The sequence below is a fragment of the Chaetodon auriga genome, chromosome 15 (genome assembly GCF_051107435.1).
Source record: "Chaetodon auriga isolate fChaAug3 chromosome 15, fChaAug3.hap1, whole genome shotgun sequence".
Classification (NCBI taxonomy): Eukaryota; Metazoa; Chordata; class Actinopteri; order Chaetodontiformes; family Chaetodontidae; genus Chaetodon; species Chaetodon auriga.
Genome location: NC_135088.1, coordinates 15,052,084 through 15,071,183, shown reverse-complemented (window position 1 = coordinate 15,071,183; position 19,100 = coordinate 15,052,084). Strand labels below are relative to the sequence as shown.

Below are 19,100 nucleotides of genomic sequence, written 5' to 3'. Positions count from 1 at the left end.
AATGAGGCCACAATACAGTTACAGCAGTAGTCGTGTGCAGTGTGTGTGTGTGTGTGTGTGTGTGTGTGTGTGTGTGTGCGTGTAGGACCAATGTTTCATCAGTCCAACTTTGTCAACCAATCTAAGATATTCATTAAGGCCTTGTTGTCATCAAGAAATATGCATATGTCATTTTACCTGCTCTCTTCTTCCATCACTCTGTTCCTCCATCATATTCTCTTAATAGCCAGTTTAACACACACAGCCTGCTTCACACACAATTAATCACGCAGTGAGAGGCATTCAACAGCAGGGAGGCAGATCACAAAGACCCACTCTAAGTGGTTGTTTCCAGAGCCGTCGGGTCATGTCTCCTGCCTGACTGGTCAATAAAGTGTATTAGGAGAAGCTGGGTGGGTAGCTGAGTGGGGTTAAAGGGGCGCCCACTGTCATGTATTTGTTTGACTGGGGAGCGTCTTGTCAGCCTCTCTAACATACATATGACCTATCTCTCAACTTATACTGAAGATCAAGTATTGGAGACTTAAATAGTTTGGCATTTAGGGAAGCATCTACTCCTACTTTTTTTTCTTGCTGAGACTTACTGTGTGCAGACAGAAAATGAGGCGTGTATTCCAGGGCTGCAAGAATGTGCTTCAGAAACGGAGAGAGACTGGAGGGAACATAGAGGAGTAGAGTTTCTGGTTTCTCTGATCAGCCAAAGAGTCAGCTGTCACACAAAGTCACACACACACACACACACACACACACACACACACACACACACAGAGCCGGTGCATCCATTTTTAGTTAACTTAATGTTACAGCTAACTGTATCGTGGGCATCTTGGCTGTTTGGCGGGTCCCCAGCAGTCAAATTTGCAGGAATTATTCAATTCTGACTGACACCATTTTCTGTTAGTGGTATTGTCTCATCTAAAATATGGCTCTGAAGATGTCAAACCTCTGTTGCCGCCAACTTATTTTGCTGCCCACTAATTATCCATTAAACATAATGGAAGATTTAGAGTTTGTTTTCACATGTTATCTGATGCCACAGATGTGGTTTAAAGGTGCCCCTCTGTGCTGCCACTCCTGCTTAATGCTCCTAACTGACTCATAGAAAAAGCAGCAGAACCTCTATTAACATCTGCACGGAGTGGAAGATGAATGCTTGTTTAATGCATATCAGAGCTGATGAAGATTATTCCGGCCATGCTTGTATAAATAAGGTGAATCTTTTGGTGATGACTCCTCCCAAAGGCGTTGATGGCCCAGAGGGGCTGCAAAGCAAGCTGGGGCAGGGCTAATTTATCTGTGTGGTTGAGGCACAAAGCCAGGGAATTAGGCAGTTTGGGCCACTGGAGCTGTGCTAATATAAAAGACAATATGCACATGCACACTCAGCATTAGACCTGCGATCCATCCCTGTGTCTCTCAGAGGGAGGCCGGGATGAAGATTAATACATGATTAGATTAACCTGGCAGCAGCTGATCAGCCCCCTCGCATGATTCTTGAGCAGGAAATCAGGTTGTCCACATGGGTGCAAACAACTGTAGGGCTGGATCTCAGCTCAGGGCGACAGAATCATGAGCGCTTGTAAGTTTAAAAACTGCTCTAACAAAAGGCTCCTGGTCTTCACAAACAGCATACGTGCTTTTGAGAGGGAGAAGTTGGTCGATGAGACAGCACTCTAGTATAACAATCACAAGACACAGATTTAAACAACTTGACCTAATGTGGGTCAACATAGCACCAACGGAGTGCTGCATTTATTTAATTACTCTTGTGTTATACACCCAAACTATGTGTATCCTTTGCAGGTTTGAATGTCGTATGCACATTGTTTTGTACAACTAAAACTAAATGTGTGACAGTTTTAAAGTAAAACTGGAGCATGTTGAGTCTAACAGTGGATCGATATAACCACATGGGTAAATAACCCAACAGTAATATAGAAAATAATACTGGTACTGGTACCAGTGTTTCACCAGTGCTATATTGACCACACCCTGAGTCAGTGCTGACCCTCCAAACCCTCCGCTGAAGGGTCGACGAAGGGCCCATGTAATATCCTTGCAGAAAATATTTCCACCAGTTTCTCTGATCTGCACTGTGCTTATTATCACAGGAAGTGACATCAGCTGCCGTTTACGCTGCTCAAAGCTCTTTACGGTTAGTGACACTGTTCTGCTTGAGCTGTACAGTTTTGAGACAGCTGCCCAAAACAACTAAATGTGATACCTCTTCCCTCTGAAGGGTCACATTTCCTCTACTTCTGTCCTTTTACACCCTTTAGCTGCACTCTGGTGTGAACAATCAGTTAGAAAATAACTCAAATGTGACTCCTTACAGCAGTGAGACGCCTGAAAAGTGTCAGATGTAATACACACAGCACGTACTGAGAGATCAACCCGTAGTGTAAGTCACATCTGGTATTTCCCTTTTCCTCCGACAACTGCAACCTCCATCTCACATTAAAGTTATCACTCTGGAGAATGAGTGTGTGTGTGTGTGTGTGTGTGTGTGTGTGTGTGTGTGTGTCTGTCTGTCTGTCTGTCTGTCTGTCTGTCTGTCTGTGAGAGAAAGACAGATAGCGACTGTGTCCTCATGGCAGACATCAAGCTCTGTGTTGCTTGGGGGCTACAACTGAACAGGAGTTCTCCTCACCTGACCTGGAGTTCTGCTTAAAATATCCTGAGGCAAATGAGGCAAGCTGGATTCAGCTTTTCATGAAGTGTTTGTTTATCTTCATGCAAGAATTGGTATCATAGTGCTGGAGGAAAAGCAAAGTAGCAGTACCACAGTGTAAAAATACTCCATTAGCATTATTAATTATTAATATTATTCTTTATACATGAATGTGTAAGCCATGGTGGAGCTAATTTGAACTTCTTTATGTGCTGCTGTATTTTATGAGTTGACCTATTTTTTAAAGTAATTGCTAACTATAGGTGTCAAATGAATGAAAAGTACATAAATGTAATTAGTTACTTTCCACCACTGCAAAGGAGTAACCAATAGCATTAATGTTGACTCCATTCATTTTGAATGTCTCCGTAAATGGTGACAAGGAGGCAGCATGCAGAATACCAACACTCTGGAACTGAATACAACTCAGTTGCCGTTATTGATATTATTGATTACAATTTTGACCCAATACTTTTCAGTGTGAAGGGTGCTCAAGCAGCAGGGCTCAAGATATCCAGACCTTTGTGTCTCATTTCCACTGCATGGTACGGCTCAACTTAACTCACTTGGAAATGTTCTTTTTCAGTTTTCCATTGGTAGAAGTTATGGATAGAACATGATACCTGGTACTTCTTTGGTATCACCTCAGTTGAGGTTCCAAGCAAGCTGAGCTACTAAAAGTTGGAGTGAAAACACGGCAGACCAGTGATTGGTCAGAGAGAATCATCACTTTCTCGACACGGAGCAACCAGAGTCATCTAGTCATCACTTGTTTTTTGTCTTGCTGCCTTCAGTCTTCTCTGAAAGACTTGGTCTGCTTGCTGTGACAAACAGCCATATACTGAGAATCAAGAACATCATCTCTTCCATATCCTCCATTGTTCCTGTGTTTGCGTCACACTGAAGATGATGTCATGGCAGTTTCACACAGTGTCACTAAGATCAGCTGAGCTGAGAAAACAGAAAATGAAAAAAGTACCTCGAGCCAAAGTCGAGTCCAATTTAGTCATGTCGGATCATGCAGTGGAGATGAGGCTTTAGTCTCTGTGTAGATCAAAGTTCAAAATCAGTGGATCCTACATTTCCCATGAGGAGAAATCTTAAATGCAAGGTATTTGTTAAAAAGTTGGGGTCTCAAACCCAATCTGAGATAAACTTGATGACATCATCAGGGTTATTTTCTCAGACTTTATGAAGTTCCCTCCAGAGACTCAGAAGACTTTGCACAATACAAAGAGTGGGGTGCCCCTTTACGGTGCACAGGGTAAAATGCTCACATTAATATGTCCAATTCATCCACACATTACAAGAAGAACACACTTTTTTTGGTGCTCACTGAGGTGGAGTGGAGTTGAAGGTTATTTATAAGGACAGGAAGCCAAGCGCAGTGTATTATTTGTTCCTTTGAACAAAGAGCCCATGTAATATCCTTGCAGAAAATATTTCCACCAGTTTCTCTGATCTGCACTGTGCTTATTATCACAGGAAGTGACATCAGCTGCCGTTTACGCTGCTCAACGCTGTTTACGGTTAGTGACGCTGTTCTGCTTGAGCTGTACAGTTTTGAGACAGTAAATAGACAGAAAATAACTCAAATGTGACTCCTTACAGCAGTGAGACGTCTGAAAAGTGTCAGATGTAATACACACAGCACGTACTGAGAGATCAACCCGTAGTGTAAGTCACATCTGGTATTTCCCTTTTCCTCCGACAACTGCAGCCTCCATCTCACATTAAAGTTATCACTCTGGAGAATGTGTGTGAGTGTGTGTGTGTGTGTGTGTGTGTGTGTGTGTGTGTGTGTGAGGGAGAGAGAGAAAGACAGAAAGACAGATAGGGACTGTGTCCTCATGGCAGACATCAAGCTCTGTGTTGCTTGGGGGCTACAACTGAACAGGAGTTCTCCTCACCTGACCTGGAGTTTTGCTTAAAATATCTTGAGGCAAACGAGGCAAGCTGGATTCAGCTTTTCATGACATGTTTGTTTATCTTCATGCAAGAATTGGTATCATAGTGCTGGAAGAAGTGGTGAAAAAAGAGTAAAGTAGCAGTATCACAGTGTAAAAAATATTCCATTGGCAATACTATGAAGATATATTTAAATATAAGAACTGAAGTGTTGGTAGCAAAAGTAAAAAAGGCCTCCTTCAGAAAATAACATTTATCTTTCAAAATCACTGATATTATTCCAGATACATTGGAGTGTATTTTATAGGCTGAAGGCAGCATGCGGAATACCAGCACCCTGATACTGTATACAACCAGTAGCCATTATTGATATTACTCCTTACACCTGATTTTTTCCTGCTATGTCTAAAAGGCCTGCAAATCCTGATGCATCTAGGGGCTCAACCATGTAACCTCTAAGTATGCTCTTAGGGGCCGTCAAACGGTGATGTAAGACAAGAGTTCCCTCTGCAGGACAAAAGATGGAAGCACCAACAACAACAGCAGCAAGATGCTTTGATGACATCTAGTGTGTAAAGGGAGACATGCTCGATACAGAATCAGAGCAGCAGACCTGTATTGCCTTCGAAAGCCTTAGGTTTGAGAGTCACTGGGTCCATTGGTATATAAACAGTCCTCTTCATCATGCTGTTCACATATTGACATCATGAGACCAAGATGACACCTATCAATTGGTCAACAGTACCTCGCCATTGCGAGGCTTCAAACAGGATGTTCTCAGAGGGAAGTGGCCCCTGACCTTAGAGTGTCACAGAGTGTCATCAGCAGGTTGCAACAGAGATACAGAGAGACTGGAAGAGTCACAGAAAGGCATAGGAGTGGACGTCCTTTGGCCACATCCCACACTGATGACTGCTTCATTGTGAACAGTGCCCCGTGGAACTGGATGATGAATGCCACTCAACTCTAGGCACATTTAAGGGAGGTGAGAGGCACCCAAGTGTCACGTCAGACCATTTGAAACTGTTTACATCAGCGTGGTCTGCGTGCTAGACAACCTGCAAGGGTACCTGACCACACCACCAGGCATAGGTGTCATTGTCTTACATGGGCCAGGGAGCATTTACACTGGACGAGGGACCAGTGGGCCTCAGTGCTGCTCTCTGATGAAGGTCGATTCACGTTGAGCAGAAATGATGGCCGGCAACGATGTTGGAGAAGTCAAGGAGAGCGCTATGCATCAGCCACTGTTGTCACCAGACAAACCTTTGGTGGTGGTGGTGTTACAGTGTGGGCAGGTGTCTAGTCATTACAGAACTGCCCTATGCTTTGTGAATGGTACCGTGACAAGCCCATACTACCTGAATAACATCATTAATCCAGTCATTGTGCCCCTGCATGAACAACACAGGCCTAATTTCATCTTCATGGACGACAGTGCTCCAGCTCATAGAGGTCACACCAATAGGGAATGGCTGCTGGAGACTGGGGTACCTCAAATGGAGTGGCCTGCACTTTCTCCAGACCTGAATCCCATAGAAAACCTATGGGATAAATAAATTTCACCCGAAAGCCAAATATCCCTAATTTTTGTGAGTTGTGTGTGTGTGTGTGTGTGTGTGTGTATATACATGCAAATCTTATTTACATATTTTGATTGTCATTGTCATTTTATTAACAGAGAATAGCAGCAGAACTTTATTCTATACAAATAGTGACACATGCAGAGAAAAGACAAGACACCTTTATTGTGCATAACTTTTATTTGTTACTATAGTTTTGCTATAGCTTTTAGTACACCTTTGGTGGCAGGATGAAAGAAACATAAGCAGCTGAACTGTCTATTTGAAAAATATAAAGACATCTTTATTACAAGTACTACTTTGCAAATAATACTGAGCAGCGTAGCATCCAAAAATGATAGCAACATAAAACAGAAATGCACTGTGGACAAAATTATTGTTAAAAATGTGGCATCAAAGAAAAAAAATAGCATCACGGCTGTTTTAAGCAGCATAAAGAGAGCCTTCAAAGGCCATAAATGAGTGTGTTTAGACAGTGTGGAAGGCATGTGCACTGTGAAAATCAAATATTCAAATGGAAACTGCTTTGAAAAAACACAATATTCTTTCATACTGCACACAAACTGTCTAGATTATATGTGTATACATTAAGTCATGCGCACTTGTACAGGGGGAGAGCAGTGTCTCATTTAGACCCACCAGGATTATTACAGTGAATATTTACTGTGCAAAATGTTACACTTCCACCTCCCTCGTCATATACTATCTTTATGTCCATTGGTTCTTACTTGAACTGCATGAGAACCTCGCCACCATCAATAAACAGACTTAAAACAGTCACACATACACATCTTTTTAATCTGTAGGGCAGATTAGCATCAAAGCACTGAGTGAGACTGACATTAGAGTCTTTTTCTTCAAATAAGGAGCGACCATCCCAGTCGTGTGTAGTATTTGACTTATTGCTGTCCAATGGGAAAGAAAACTCTGAAATTGCACCATGTTGGAGTAGAAAAGAGGCTGTATTTGAGCTGCATGGTTAAAACCAGGTGTAAGCCACATGGGGGTCCTGTGTACAGACGTCTTCTATTTAAAGGTACTGAGGGTATCAGAGATTAGCATTAGCTAGCAGGAAAGGCAGTGTTTGAGCAGTTATTCATCACTATTACTGAATAGCCATATCAGCCACCTGAATTCCTGTCTGGGTTACATACGATACATAGTTGAAGAAGCCAGTGAGACTGCAATATTATCCAAATTAAAATGACGGGTTGAACTGCAAAAAGATGCAACATTGTCACTCTAATGACTCTGTAACATAATAAATTCAATCACAGGGCTCTCATTTCTTTTAGTGTTGAGGGAAGAGCTCCACTTTTAACATCAGTGCATATAATCAAAGCCATTTGTGTTCAGAACAGCAATAAGGTGCAATATAAATCTATAAGAAGCATCTGTTTTTCTTCAAAAAAAATATACAAAACCACAAAATTAATATTTATTTGGCCATTAATGAAATTATTGTTTCTATAGATGAGTCTCAATGTATCTTATTTACAAGGGAGACCTGATTAAGACAACAGATTAAAAAACTGTCTTTAATCTGCTCTTTGTGATAGTCATTATAATAAAAAATGAACACTGTTTAGTGCTGCATTTGTTTGCAATGCTTCTCATTTGATATCATCAAGATTTCTTTCCCCTTTCAATAGCATTGTGAAACAATGGTCTTCAAGGTACAGTGGTGAGAATGAGGTCTATTACATAAAATCTTTCACACCTCAAAGGTACATTTTAAAAGAGTAGTTGAGGTCAATTTTATCCAGTCTTTTGAATTTAGAGTTGTTTTCATGGCTTCTGCTCTCTGCCTAAAAATAATAGGAAATAAAATCAGTCAACCACCAACCATCAAACCAGAGTGAGTCACAAATCATGTATGAAAGGTCCATCGAATTGTTACCCTGTGAACATGAGAGTTCATGGACTCAGAAGACCCACAGCCACAGGAAGTGACATCACCAGTGACAAAAACCATGGTGCCGATTTGAACATTACACTGATTGCAGAGCAGATTGGAAGAATCCCTGTAATAGAGCAGAATGTGACTTTAGATACTGTTTTGAGTTGCTCAAGACCAAAATAACAAGTTTAAGTGAACGCTACTCACTGTGATGGACGGCCATGCTGTTCTCCTTCCAGCTGTTACCCTGGTAAACCCTGCAGGTGTACGTGAAAGGCCTCTCATCAGCCAGCGGGGCCCAGGTCAGGCGGCACAGAGTGGGAGTGACCAGGCTGACGTTGCTCCTCCTGCGGTCCTCTGTGGACACGTAGATGACGGCGTTGGGGAGGGTGCTGCCCACCAGCCGGCTGTCTTGCCGATACTCACAGTAGGGGCCAGGGACCTGGTAGGTGGCCGGAAACTCACAGTCCACCCTGACATTTCGCTCCAGGTAAGTTAGACACGGAAACATCTGAGGCCCGCGTGGCGTGAACAGAAATGTGGTCACTGAGTTCACTGAAAGAGATACAAACAAGATGTGAGTCACACGTTTTTCTCTTTTTCAGTGTGAAATGAGGGCAGCGAAGTAGAGAGAAATCCTGAAGAGAGTTATGCTGTAGTCTGCGAGAGAACTGTAATATGTGAGATTAATTATATTAAGATTAATTTTCTGGCAGCACAATGGTCCCAAACATAATTCCAAAGCTACACAATGACAAACCAACAAGCCACCCAATGAGCGCACCCTATCATGCCAACCCTAAGCCTAGCACCCATTAACCTTAGCCGAATTCTTGATATCATAATTGCGATTAAAATGTAAAATTAATGGAATAAATACATATTTTGTGTTGGCCTATTCTTTTACTGGATGTTTGATATTGAAGCAGCATCAAAGTGAAAAGCTGGTATGTGTTAGTGAGCTCTTGTTGGCTTGAACAATTCATGAGCAGTGGACCACCTTCATGATGTTCTATGAGGAACATCTTTAAAATTCAAAATGTGGCAAAAGTGACTCTAAAATGAACCTGCTAACATTAGCTGCTGCTGTTAACACTCTGATTCCGAGTAATAAACCCCAATGAACAATTTTATGAATGTGATCAATGTTTATTTCATAATTTATTCATTTGATCTTGAAAACTGTCGGGCTCCATCAGTCTTATGTGCCTTATATGGGCCTTTGCCATTAAGTCTTGATCAGTGTCAACAGAAAAAATCCTGATAACGTCCACTGTGATTCAATGTGTTGAATGAAACAGTTCAAGGGGCTGATGACAATGTTATACAGAGCTTTTGGCATGATATAGCACAGCCCTATCGTTTCACGTTTCTGGTTCCCACTCACTGCAGTGTAAAAATAGGCTGTAACTTGGCTTGAAAGCAACTTTATCCTTCTGTAAACTTCTACATTTGGATTACATAATCCTCATGAAACTTTACTGATCTCTGTGGTGAAACTGGGGAATGACGTCTTTGCTGCAGTATTGATTATCATGGACAATCAGGACTTGTCTTTAAATGTTATTCACAACACAGGCATTTTATTACATTTAAATTACTTATTATTTTTTTGCAGCAATTTATCGTTTTAATAAAATCACCCACAGTACGCATTCATACATCCGACTATAAATGGATGTGGGCTCGAAATCAAATCAACTTTTGGCGACAGCAACCTCAAATTACATCTTCCTCTGCAGTGACATGCCAGCCTGAACACGAATAAATACAGAAGAATAACACATACTGTGAGTCTGATGCGTGATCATTATGCTGCCCAACAGCAGACAGGCCGTGGCGACAAGGTGCAGCTCCATGGCGACTGATATCTGTCCGAGCAGATCAATAACCTTCACACCTCGCTATGACCTGCAGAGTTCAACACGGGACATCATGAGAAAGTTCAACATGCAGCCCCTGAATCTCATCAGTGACTAGAGCAGAAAAACGCTTATCACCTACAGAGGCATGAAGCGAGCATGCAACTATGACTGCAGCCTTTATTAAGTGACTGTGTCCACTAGCGCAGTATTAGCGGGCCTGGTTCTGCCGCTCCGCCTGCAGCCCAAATGCAGGCAGGACTACGCCCTTGCAGTGTCTTCGAGCTGCAGCAAGCTGTCGAGCTCTCCTTACTGTCAATGCGCACATTTTGTCCTCACTGCGGGTGAAAAACACCAGGCAGCCATGCAGACATGCTCCCGATACATGCAACCCCCCACCTGAAAACATTACATTTCCCATGCAGATTGTTATTTCCTCTGCAGAGGACACAGCCGCTCTCACCTGATGTTTGGTGCCTGTCCAGAGGTTGAGCTGCGCCTCTGTGATCGAATGCGGAGCAGCATCAGCAGAGCAGCTGCTGGCTTTTGACTGAGGATATACTTATTGCAATGAATGCGTCCTCACTCAAGCACGCACGCACGCACACACACATACACACACTGTTCCCCGAGCAGAGATTCAGGAGCAGCGCAATTCTGGGAGGAAATTAATTTAACTTTCCTTCCATCCGCCACTTAACAAAGTTAGTGCTCTGGCCAGAGATTTCGCTCTCGTTTTCCCGTCATGTGTGACTCATGATTGATGAGGAGGTGGTATAGTCTTTATGTTGGACATCCTACAGTAAAAGGTTAGGGCGCTGGAATTGGGTAAGCAACCCATCAATTTGATTTTCACATCACTGCAGGCACCGCCTTCACCAGATACTCATTTTGGTGGAGCTGTCATATCTTGGTGCAGACGAAGAGTTCCCTCTGCAGGACAAAAACTGGAAGGACCACCACATATATGACCAATGCTGCAATCAATGATTTGGTGACACCTAGTGTAAAAAACAAAGACACATTCAAACCTCCCATGGCTTGGAGAGCTCAGTACTTTAGAGAAAACTTAAGTTCTACATGTGCCACCCTTTCACTGCAGGCCTGCAGACTTTCATTCAGAGTTAATGTAGTTGACTGATACCTTTGCAGTGGTTTGTCCACTACAATTCTGGTGGCATTAAGGACTTGAAAGGGGATTAGGGGGATTTGTTTCCAATTGTGAATGAATTTCATGGACCATCAGTGACTTGTGCACAGAAAACAAAGGAAACTTTTACTGAGTATTACTCGTGTTACTGCAGTTTGCTGTACCATTTAGTATACATTTGGTGCGAAATTAAATATAGCTTATGGTTGTTGGGTTTTTTTTGGAAAGAATGTATATGAAAATATTTGTATCATAAGTACTTCTTTAGAAATATATGCTGAGCAGCTCATTGAAAAATGAATGAATGATATAAGATAGAACTTCACTGAGGACACAGTTATTGTACAGTATGTATTGCTTGTCTGTTCTACTGCACATACACATAAAAGACATCAGAGAGGAAACGGCACATGGCAAGCAGATGTGGCTTGGTGATTGGTATCTGTTTAATCAGATCAGTAACCTTCAGTCTGTTATGATCTTGCAGAGTTCAACATTGGACATCTAGAGAAAGCACAGAATCACTATTTAAAGCACCAAACAGAAGAAGCTTTCAATTTGCATGGAAACTCAAAGTAAACATGCAAATGAAATACAAAGTACACCATACAGTGTATGGCTGTAGAGCAGTAAAAACAGGCCTTGATGTGCTGTCCTGCCTGCAGCCCAGTGCAGGCAGCAGATGAAACTACACCAATGCAGTGTCTTTACACTGTATTTTGGGTCAGTGGTACATATAAGATACTGGGGGAAAATAATTTGAATTTTGGTATTGTTATGCAGTGAAAAGAATACACAAATATGGTGAATTCTTAATACATGGAAGCATATAGATAGATACCCATATCCAGTATGTAGTATTTGTACTGTATATATGCAATATGTAACATATTTCATACATAGACCTATTTAAAGATGAAAAAACAGGATGGAAGGTAATGAAGAAAATGTTGTTTTTGTTTTTAAGGTGAAACACACCTTAAACACAAGTTTAAAATGTGCTCAAAATAAAAAACATTTCCACTACTGCAGTAATTATAGGTTATTCTTGCAGTGTTTGGGCCAAAAAATACACCAGTGACATCTTCATAATCAAAGTAAACTTCAGTTAATTTTTAATTGATTTAAATCAGTCATGCACAGGTGAATGATCAGGGAAAACATTATATAACGTCACTTTGACAGTAATTTATTGATAGTCCCTAACTTTGTGTCCCAGCTGTTGTGTATGGGGGCTGGGGAAGTCTATTATGCAGACTGGAGCTGAATTTCAAAGACGCAGCTGTGTGCTGTGTGTTCATGTATGAGACTTGAATCAAACTAAAGAAACAAATGGAGCCTTACTGCTGCAAATGTGTAAATGAGTTTTTGCTTATCTCTGTGGAAAGACTGACATCAGCCCAAAACGAGCCACATCAGGTACAGAAACACTAGCAGAAGGGGAACAAACAACAGAAAACGAATGGATGAGGACTGCTTTTGTAGCATGAAGCTACAGTGTTTTTGAAGAACCTTTAAATAACCTTTAAATAAATTTGAAGAACCTAATCAATACTTGGTTCAGTTTCATACAGTAATGATACTATTGTATAGCTTACGTCACTGAAGAAGAACAGATAGTGTTTCATCTGCAGTGTATCAAGAGCAGCATCCGGCAGAGGAGCAGCAGGGAACACGGCTACGGTATCTGTAATTAATACTTTTGGCAGGGATCACTCCACCTGCTTTCTCTGCTCTTTGATGGTCAAAAGGGTGGAGACAAAAATGTGTGTACGTGTAGCGTAATACAGTATACAGTAGAAGATATCCCCTGCTCTCATTGTTTGCTGTGGTCTGTGCCTTTCAGAGAGCTCTGCAACACTTCTGTCAGTGTCCTGGGAGACTGCTTCAGTATGCCAGTTGTTCAGCAACTGTCCAAGAAGGACCTTGACAAAATGGATGAGCAGTCTGAGGCGATACAGTGAGAGGACACTGTGAAAGGACACAGTGAGAGGACACAGTGAGAGGACACAGTGAGAGGATAAGGAGGATACAGAGGATTCAGTGGTTCTAGATCAGTGGATTTGACATAAGCCAGTATTGCTTCATTTTACATGGCCATTAATATTTAGATCAACATTTTGTTGCATTATATATTCTTTCAACTACACAGTGTTACTGACTACAGACCCTGCAGTGACTGGGACTTCCGTAACACTAAACCAGTTAATTTTTAGCCACGCTGGCATGCTGCATGGCTCTAGGGATGGCACTGTCGGTCTGTCAGCCTGTCCGTCTGTGGCTCCACCACTTTGGACCATGAATTCATGGACAGACATGAATGTTGGTACGTACATTCGTGCCCCCCCTCAGGATGATTGGTTTATAAAAATACTTAAAAAACTGATGACATTCCCATCAGCATCAGATGGTATTCAGTGCTGATGACCAAATGTTAGCACGCTATGCCTTGCTTCTCATCAGCATGTTAGCATTGTCATTGTGGGCGTCTTATTGTGCAATTTGGGTCGAAGCAGCCATGTTACTCTGGTGTGTAACCCACATTGCAGGGAGTTCTCTGAAGGTGACGAACGACCTGAACCTTTACAGAACACTGAGGACGTTCATAAAAAGTTCTCTTTTGAAAATCAAAAATCGAAGCTCAAAGATCCCCATATGACTTGACGAGGATGTTCTCACATGGTCACATAGCAACACTACAAAGAGGCCATAAAGAGAACGTTCCCACGTGGTTCCCTGTTAGACACATGGTTTCACTCGGCATCTCCGTTGGTACAGTCCCCTCCTGCTCTCTGTGATCACTCTTCTATGTTTTACAGCACCTGAACTCACAATTTTACATATTTCTTGTTTGTGTTGTCAGACAGCTGACTGAGTGTGAAGTATCTCGGTTCTGGGTTGAGAAAAACACCATCTTGTGGCCTGAGGTTCAAAATGGAGAGAAAAGGATTTAACCAAGATCAAATTTAGTCAAATTAGCGTGGACATACCCTAGTTGTGGCGTTGACAGAGCCCTCTTAATAGTCAAATTTTAGCACTGATACTTCTTTAATGTAATATTAATGTACTTATTAATGATAGGCCTATTAGCAGAACACTCAAACACATATAATTTTATCCTATGTGGTCTTTTGTTTCCTTTATGAAGTGATTTTTTTGTTTTGTTTTTGTAGTATAATAGATCCTCAGTATATTCACTGAATTGATTTATATTTGTATTTAATAAGTGCATATCTTTATTTATGTTGGTAAATGTAGCCAGGAAGCTGCTGACACATGCTGTATTTGGACTGAATGAGAAAACGAACAACTGCTGAGGTGTCTCAGCTCATCCAACCCTCATCACAACATTTCCTTTTTGTTTCTCGTTCAGCAGCCTGAATTCAGTCTTTCAGTGTGGCCAGAGGTTTGTGTATTGACATGTGATCCTCTGGTAAAACAGAGGGAGGGGAAATCAATAAAAATCCTTATACAATACTGAGAAATGTCCCCAAAGTCCAGTGGAGCAGCATTTTCTCCCCCCTTCTCTCTCCCCCTCCCCTCCCTCTCTGTCCCCCTCCCTCCCTCTCTCCTCTGTTTCTTCTGTAAGCCGACCTCTACTGTATCTACCCCTGGCATCACACTGCAGAGCACTGAGGAAAGCCCAAACTGCATCAGACAAGGTGAGAATGATTCATATACTGTTATTTGCTGGATCTGGAGCTGTGGCTCAACTGCGTTACACACAATGCTTTCTTTCAGTCTTGATGCTGTTTGGTTTAACAGTGGAGTCAGCAGTAAAGCAAAGATCTGAATGAAGGCGAGTGCAGAAATGCATCAAGCCAACAAAACAGAGCTGAGCTGCTTTGTGTGTTTTCTTAACACTGAATGCAAGTAGGCAAACAATCAGCCTGTGTTCTCGAGAGAGGTGAGGCATAGAAATGTGTCAGTGTTGGCAATTCACCAGTGAAGTTTGCAGTCCATCTCTTTGCAGCGTAAACAGTGACTGTGTATTGTACTCCGTTGTTCAGTATTATGGAACAGTGACTTTTCTACAGTAATCTCTGTGGGTTTGCATTGAGCTGCAGACGTGTGGCGTTCATGTCTCCGAAATCTGACCCTGCTCTTTACGGCGCATTCAGCTTTATTTGATTTGAATCTCAATAATGTGAAGGCATGACAGCAAAGTAAAAGCTGTGTGGCGGTGGTGGTTGATAATTGCCTGGTGTTACTTTGCTCTGACTGTCTTTCTGTTTTTTGTCAGGAAAGTTGGGAGGATGTTCTTCCTAGCAACAATTTTACTTTTTGGTAAGATCATTCATGGTTGTTAATCGAGGATATTTTCTAAAATTTGCTTTTTATCCTGTCATTATGAGCGTGTTTCTGACGTTGATACTCAGGGTGAGCTTATAAATCGGTGTTTTTAACGGGTTTGGTAATTATCTGATCGTGTCTTTGTGTTATACCACACATAGGCTTTGCGTCAGCCCAGAAGGTGATTCAGTTGAACTACTGCTCAATAGATGAGCACAACCTCAGGATGGATTGCAAATATGCGCTTCCAGCTGAGTCACCAGAACCATTTTGCAAGTACACAAACGGTGAAAGACTCTTTGACACCACCGACCCAGACGAGGAGCAGCATGCCCCCTTCAAGAAACGCGCCAAAGTCCGCATCTTTCCAGGCAACATCTGTCGCCTGCTGTTTAAAAACCTGCCCAACGGCAAGTCCAACTTCACCTGCAACATCAAATATGCCGACTCAACCACGGCGACGAAAACCTCAGTGGTTGAGAAAAGTAAGCTGCCCGTGCTGATGGTCACTGTTTACCACAGCTGCGTGCATCCTGTTATTTCACAGAAAGAAAACATTTGAGTGACTGCCAAGCAAAATGCTCCTCCTTCTGAACCTGCATTATTTTTCTTATTGCAGAGCTCCTCCTCCCCTGCTCAGCGTGGAGTGTCCTACTACAAAGCTGCAGTGGCCTACTGCTGACCTTGATGACACTTCCCATGCTGCTGGAAATTCACTGGCTGTGAACGAGGCGCCAAACTGCTGCATACGTTAACACTGCACCCATAATCATCTGGTGACTGGACTCTCCTGAAGCTGTGTGTATGCACAAAGTGCAATGAGTTGAACTGAATGTACGTACAGTATGTATGTGGTATGTCACAGGCCTGCGTACTCTGCATCATGCACTCAATACTAAGCACACACACAGTACTACTGCATAAACTTTATACTCTCCAGTACTCTCACATATAAACAGTTGTTGAAATGTTCCGTAGAAATCTGCTGGGTTCATGTTGATTTCTTACAGATTGGCCTAACAGGGTGATGAGTAAAAAAAGCATGAATGTGACTTAGTCCTGACACTGAGTGTATATCCTGCAATATTTAATATCTACATTCAATCATTTCAGTGATTTTATTCAGTTGAATGAAAAACATTGAGCTGTAGCCTCCAGTCGTAAGTGATGCAGCATTGCACTCTGCAAAGTGACATAATTGCTGACTTTCATCACTCTTTAAAGTAAGCAATCTATTTTGCCTGACTGAAATCTGTCCCCTGTGTCTCCTCCTGGCTGCCAAATGATGAGGGCAGATAGATGCGACCTTGTGCCACGCAGGTCCACTGGCGGAAGATTATATTTGTCGATAAGATCTGGGTAGGGCAACAAAGATAACTTTGGAAGGACTTAATGTAATGAGCAGGGGAAAAAAACCTCTAAAACTGGTTTTGACTGACCACTAATGGATGCATGAGCGATGAAGACTCTCCTCCTTTCTATTATATTCTAGTGTATTCTTCGGAGACAATGTATGAAGTCTCTTTGTGACAAAGAAAACCAAAAGACAGACTCAGTTTTTATGTTGCCGTTCACTTGTGCCTGAGACACATGATCCATGTTCAGGCTTGTTGTCATAAATATGCAGTGTGTCTCTGAACGCTATAACTTTAGTCAGATCCATATTGACGGTTCTCTATGAATTTAGACTGAATATGCCATATATGGTGCAATGTTTTCTCTGATGTAAAGGATTTTTACTTACGTACTGTATATAGTAGAGTAGGTGTTGTGTAGCCAAAGCACAATCATTTAATTGCACTGAAAAGCGCTGCTGTTCTATGTACTGTATAATAACAATAAACTGAGCTGAACCTAAACACCATCAACAAAGAAGAAACAATGCTCATTAAATAGAACCAACCACCATGCTGAAGGTACTGTGGATGTCCTGTAGAGGGTGGCACTGGGTCAAACTGGATGAAAGTGTCAGAAAGGAGGGAAAATGTTGCAGGCATTACAGTTATGATGGAATGCCAAAGTTTAAAAATATCCTGTTTGAGCAGGTAGTTTAGACCTTAACAACATATGTTCTGAAACAATCTATTTAACTTCACACACAGGCTAAAAAATGTGTTTGTGTTCTCACAATATCCTGAAACAACTCATCACTGATACGTGATGCCTGCAATACCACCGCTATGCCCCCCAAAAACTGGATGGAGCGATATGGTGACTTGTTCGTGCCTGTTTTATTTACTCCATACAGGTGAAGACTGCTTAATCACTGTTGTTGTTTCAATGCAAATGTATATAAATAACTACAGATACAGCATATCACCAAAAGCATGTGGGAAACCAAATAAAGTATGTTGTTGCCTGAATATTACAACCGTTAGTAACATTGGGAAACAATGGTCATTATGGCATCAGTGAGCTTATGCACTGATGTTGGGTGATGAGGCCTCAAAATAAGTTGCATCATGAAGATTTCCATTAATTGGAATTAAAGAGAGACAGCCAAATCAAGGAAAACAGTCCCAGGCCGAGAGAGTATCCAAAAGTATGTGTCTGGGCGTCCACATACTTTTGGCCACATGGTGTAATCTCACACCTACAGACAGTTTCAAGGTGGAGAATGACAGTAACTTATCATGGTCAGGAGAGAGCAGAACAGCGGTGAATTGTTTCCCATGACGCTGATTCCACGATGCACACATGATCTATGTACGTCCCCACAGACACACACACACACACACACACACACACAGCCGTCATGTCGCCTCATCCTAACACATCATAATGTACTGATGGTTAGTTTGGAGGCCACCACTGCACCGTGTGTTCCAGACATCACAGTCGGTGATGTGTTCACATTAATGATGTTAGTATTTCAACTGAATTCATGCTGTTTACACGTGTATAAAATAAAAATACCGTGTCGCCCATACTGATGCTGTAAATACTGTCTATATGTGGACTGCTTTCTTAAAAGACATCATTCAGTGGTCGAAATGTATCCAATTCACTTCATTCACCAGCTACATTTCAGCGAGAGGACTTTCAATGTTTATGTACGAAGACTTAATGTATAAACTGAGAAGAGACAGACACACAACTCACTGAAATGAGGACCTCACAGATGGTGAAAGGCAGCGAGGACGCATCAAATGATTCATGTGATCATGCAGCCTTCAGTCTGTATGGCAGTATATTGTGTGTCGAGCAGGGATGGAACAGATTGTAAAACTAAGTTTATTGATCCTCTGACATGAAATACTGCACGTTGCATGAATCCACGCTATCTGTCACTGCCTCAAACACATTCAACATACATTTCCAGGATCTTATAGTGCGACAATAAAACGTCTTAACTTAAAACTCAGAGCTGCTCCATTTCTCCAAATTAATGTCAATATGATCACATAACCTAATAATAGCTGAACTATTATGATTCATGTACCGTAATATTAGTAATAGTCTAATTTTAGCCTGCACTGTATATGTAGTCATCAATGTCTCAGAGTATGTTGTAACCGATTAATAAACACAAGCTGCCCCACTTCTCTCTGCATGTCAGTGCGCTTTGTCACAGCTTCGGTCCAGTCACACCTGTTTTTCCACTCTCTCGTCACCCACCTCACCTGAGAGGATCCTTTTACCGGAAGTATCGAGCTTGTTGTCACCTGGGCGGATTCGTCAGGTGAGTGTAGTCGAATTGTTGGCGACAGAAACGTCGACAAAGCGAAAAAGG

The 19,100-nt window shown here is 41.9% G+C and overlaps 2 protein-coding genes across 2 annotated transcripts; one reads left to right on the top strand and one right to left on the bottom strand.

Annotated features, from left to right (window-relative positions):
- Positions 1-6,323: 6,323 nt before the first annotated feature.
- On the bottom strand, positions 6,324-10,841 carry LOC143333074 (uncharacterized). Its single transcript, XM_076751006.1, has 5 exons — positions 10,388-10,841; positions 9,852-9,973; positions 8,270-8,617; positions 8,063-8,186; positions 6,324-7,970 (listed from the first exon to the last, which is right to left on the bottom strand). The coding sequence occupies exons 2-4, from the start codon at positions 9,919-9,921 to the stop codon at positions 8,080-8,082; spliced, it is 525 nt and encodes a 174-aa protein (XP_076607121.1). The 5' UTR covers positions 9,922-9,973; positions 10,388-10,841; the 3' UTR covers positions 6,324-7,970; positions 8,063-8,079.
- Positions 10,842-14,660: 3,819 nt separating this feature from the next.
- Positions 14,661-18,912, top strand: thy1 (Thy-1 cell surface antigen). Its single transcript, XM_076750757.1, has 4 exons — positions 14,661-14,736; positions 15,318-15,361; positions 15,529-15,852; positions 15,987-18,912. The coding sequence occupies exons 2-4, from the start codon at positions 15,331-15,333 to the stop codon at positions 16,091-16,093; spliced, it is 462 nt and encodes a 153-aa protein (XP_076606872.1). The 5' UTR covers positions 14,661-14,736; positions 15,318-15,330; the 3' UTR covers positions 16,094-18,912.
- Positions 18,913-19,100: the final 188 nt, after the last annotated feature.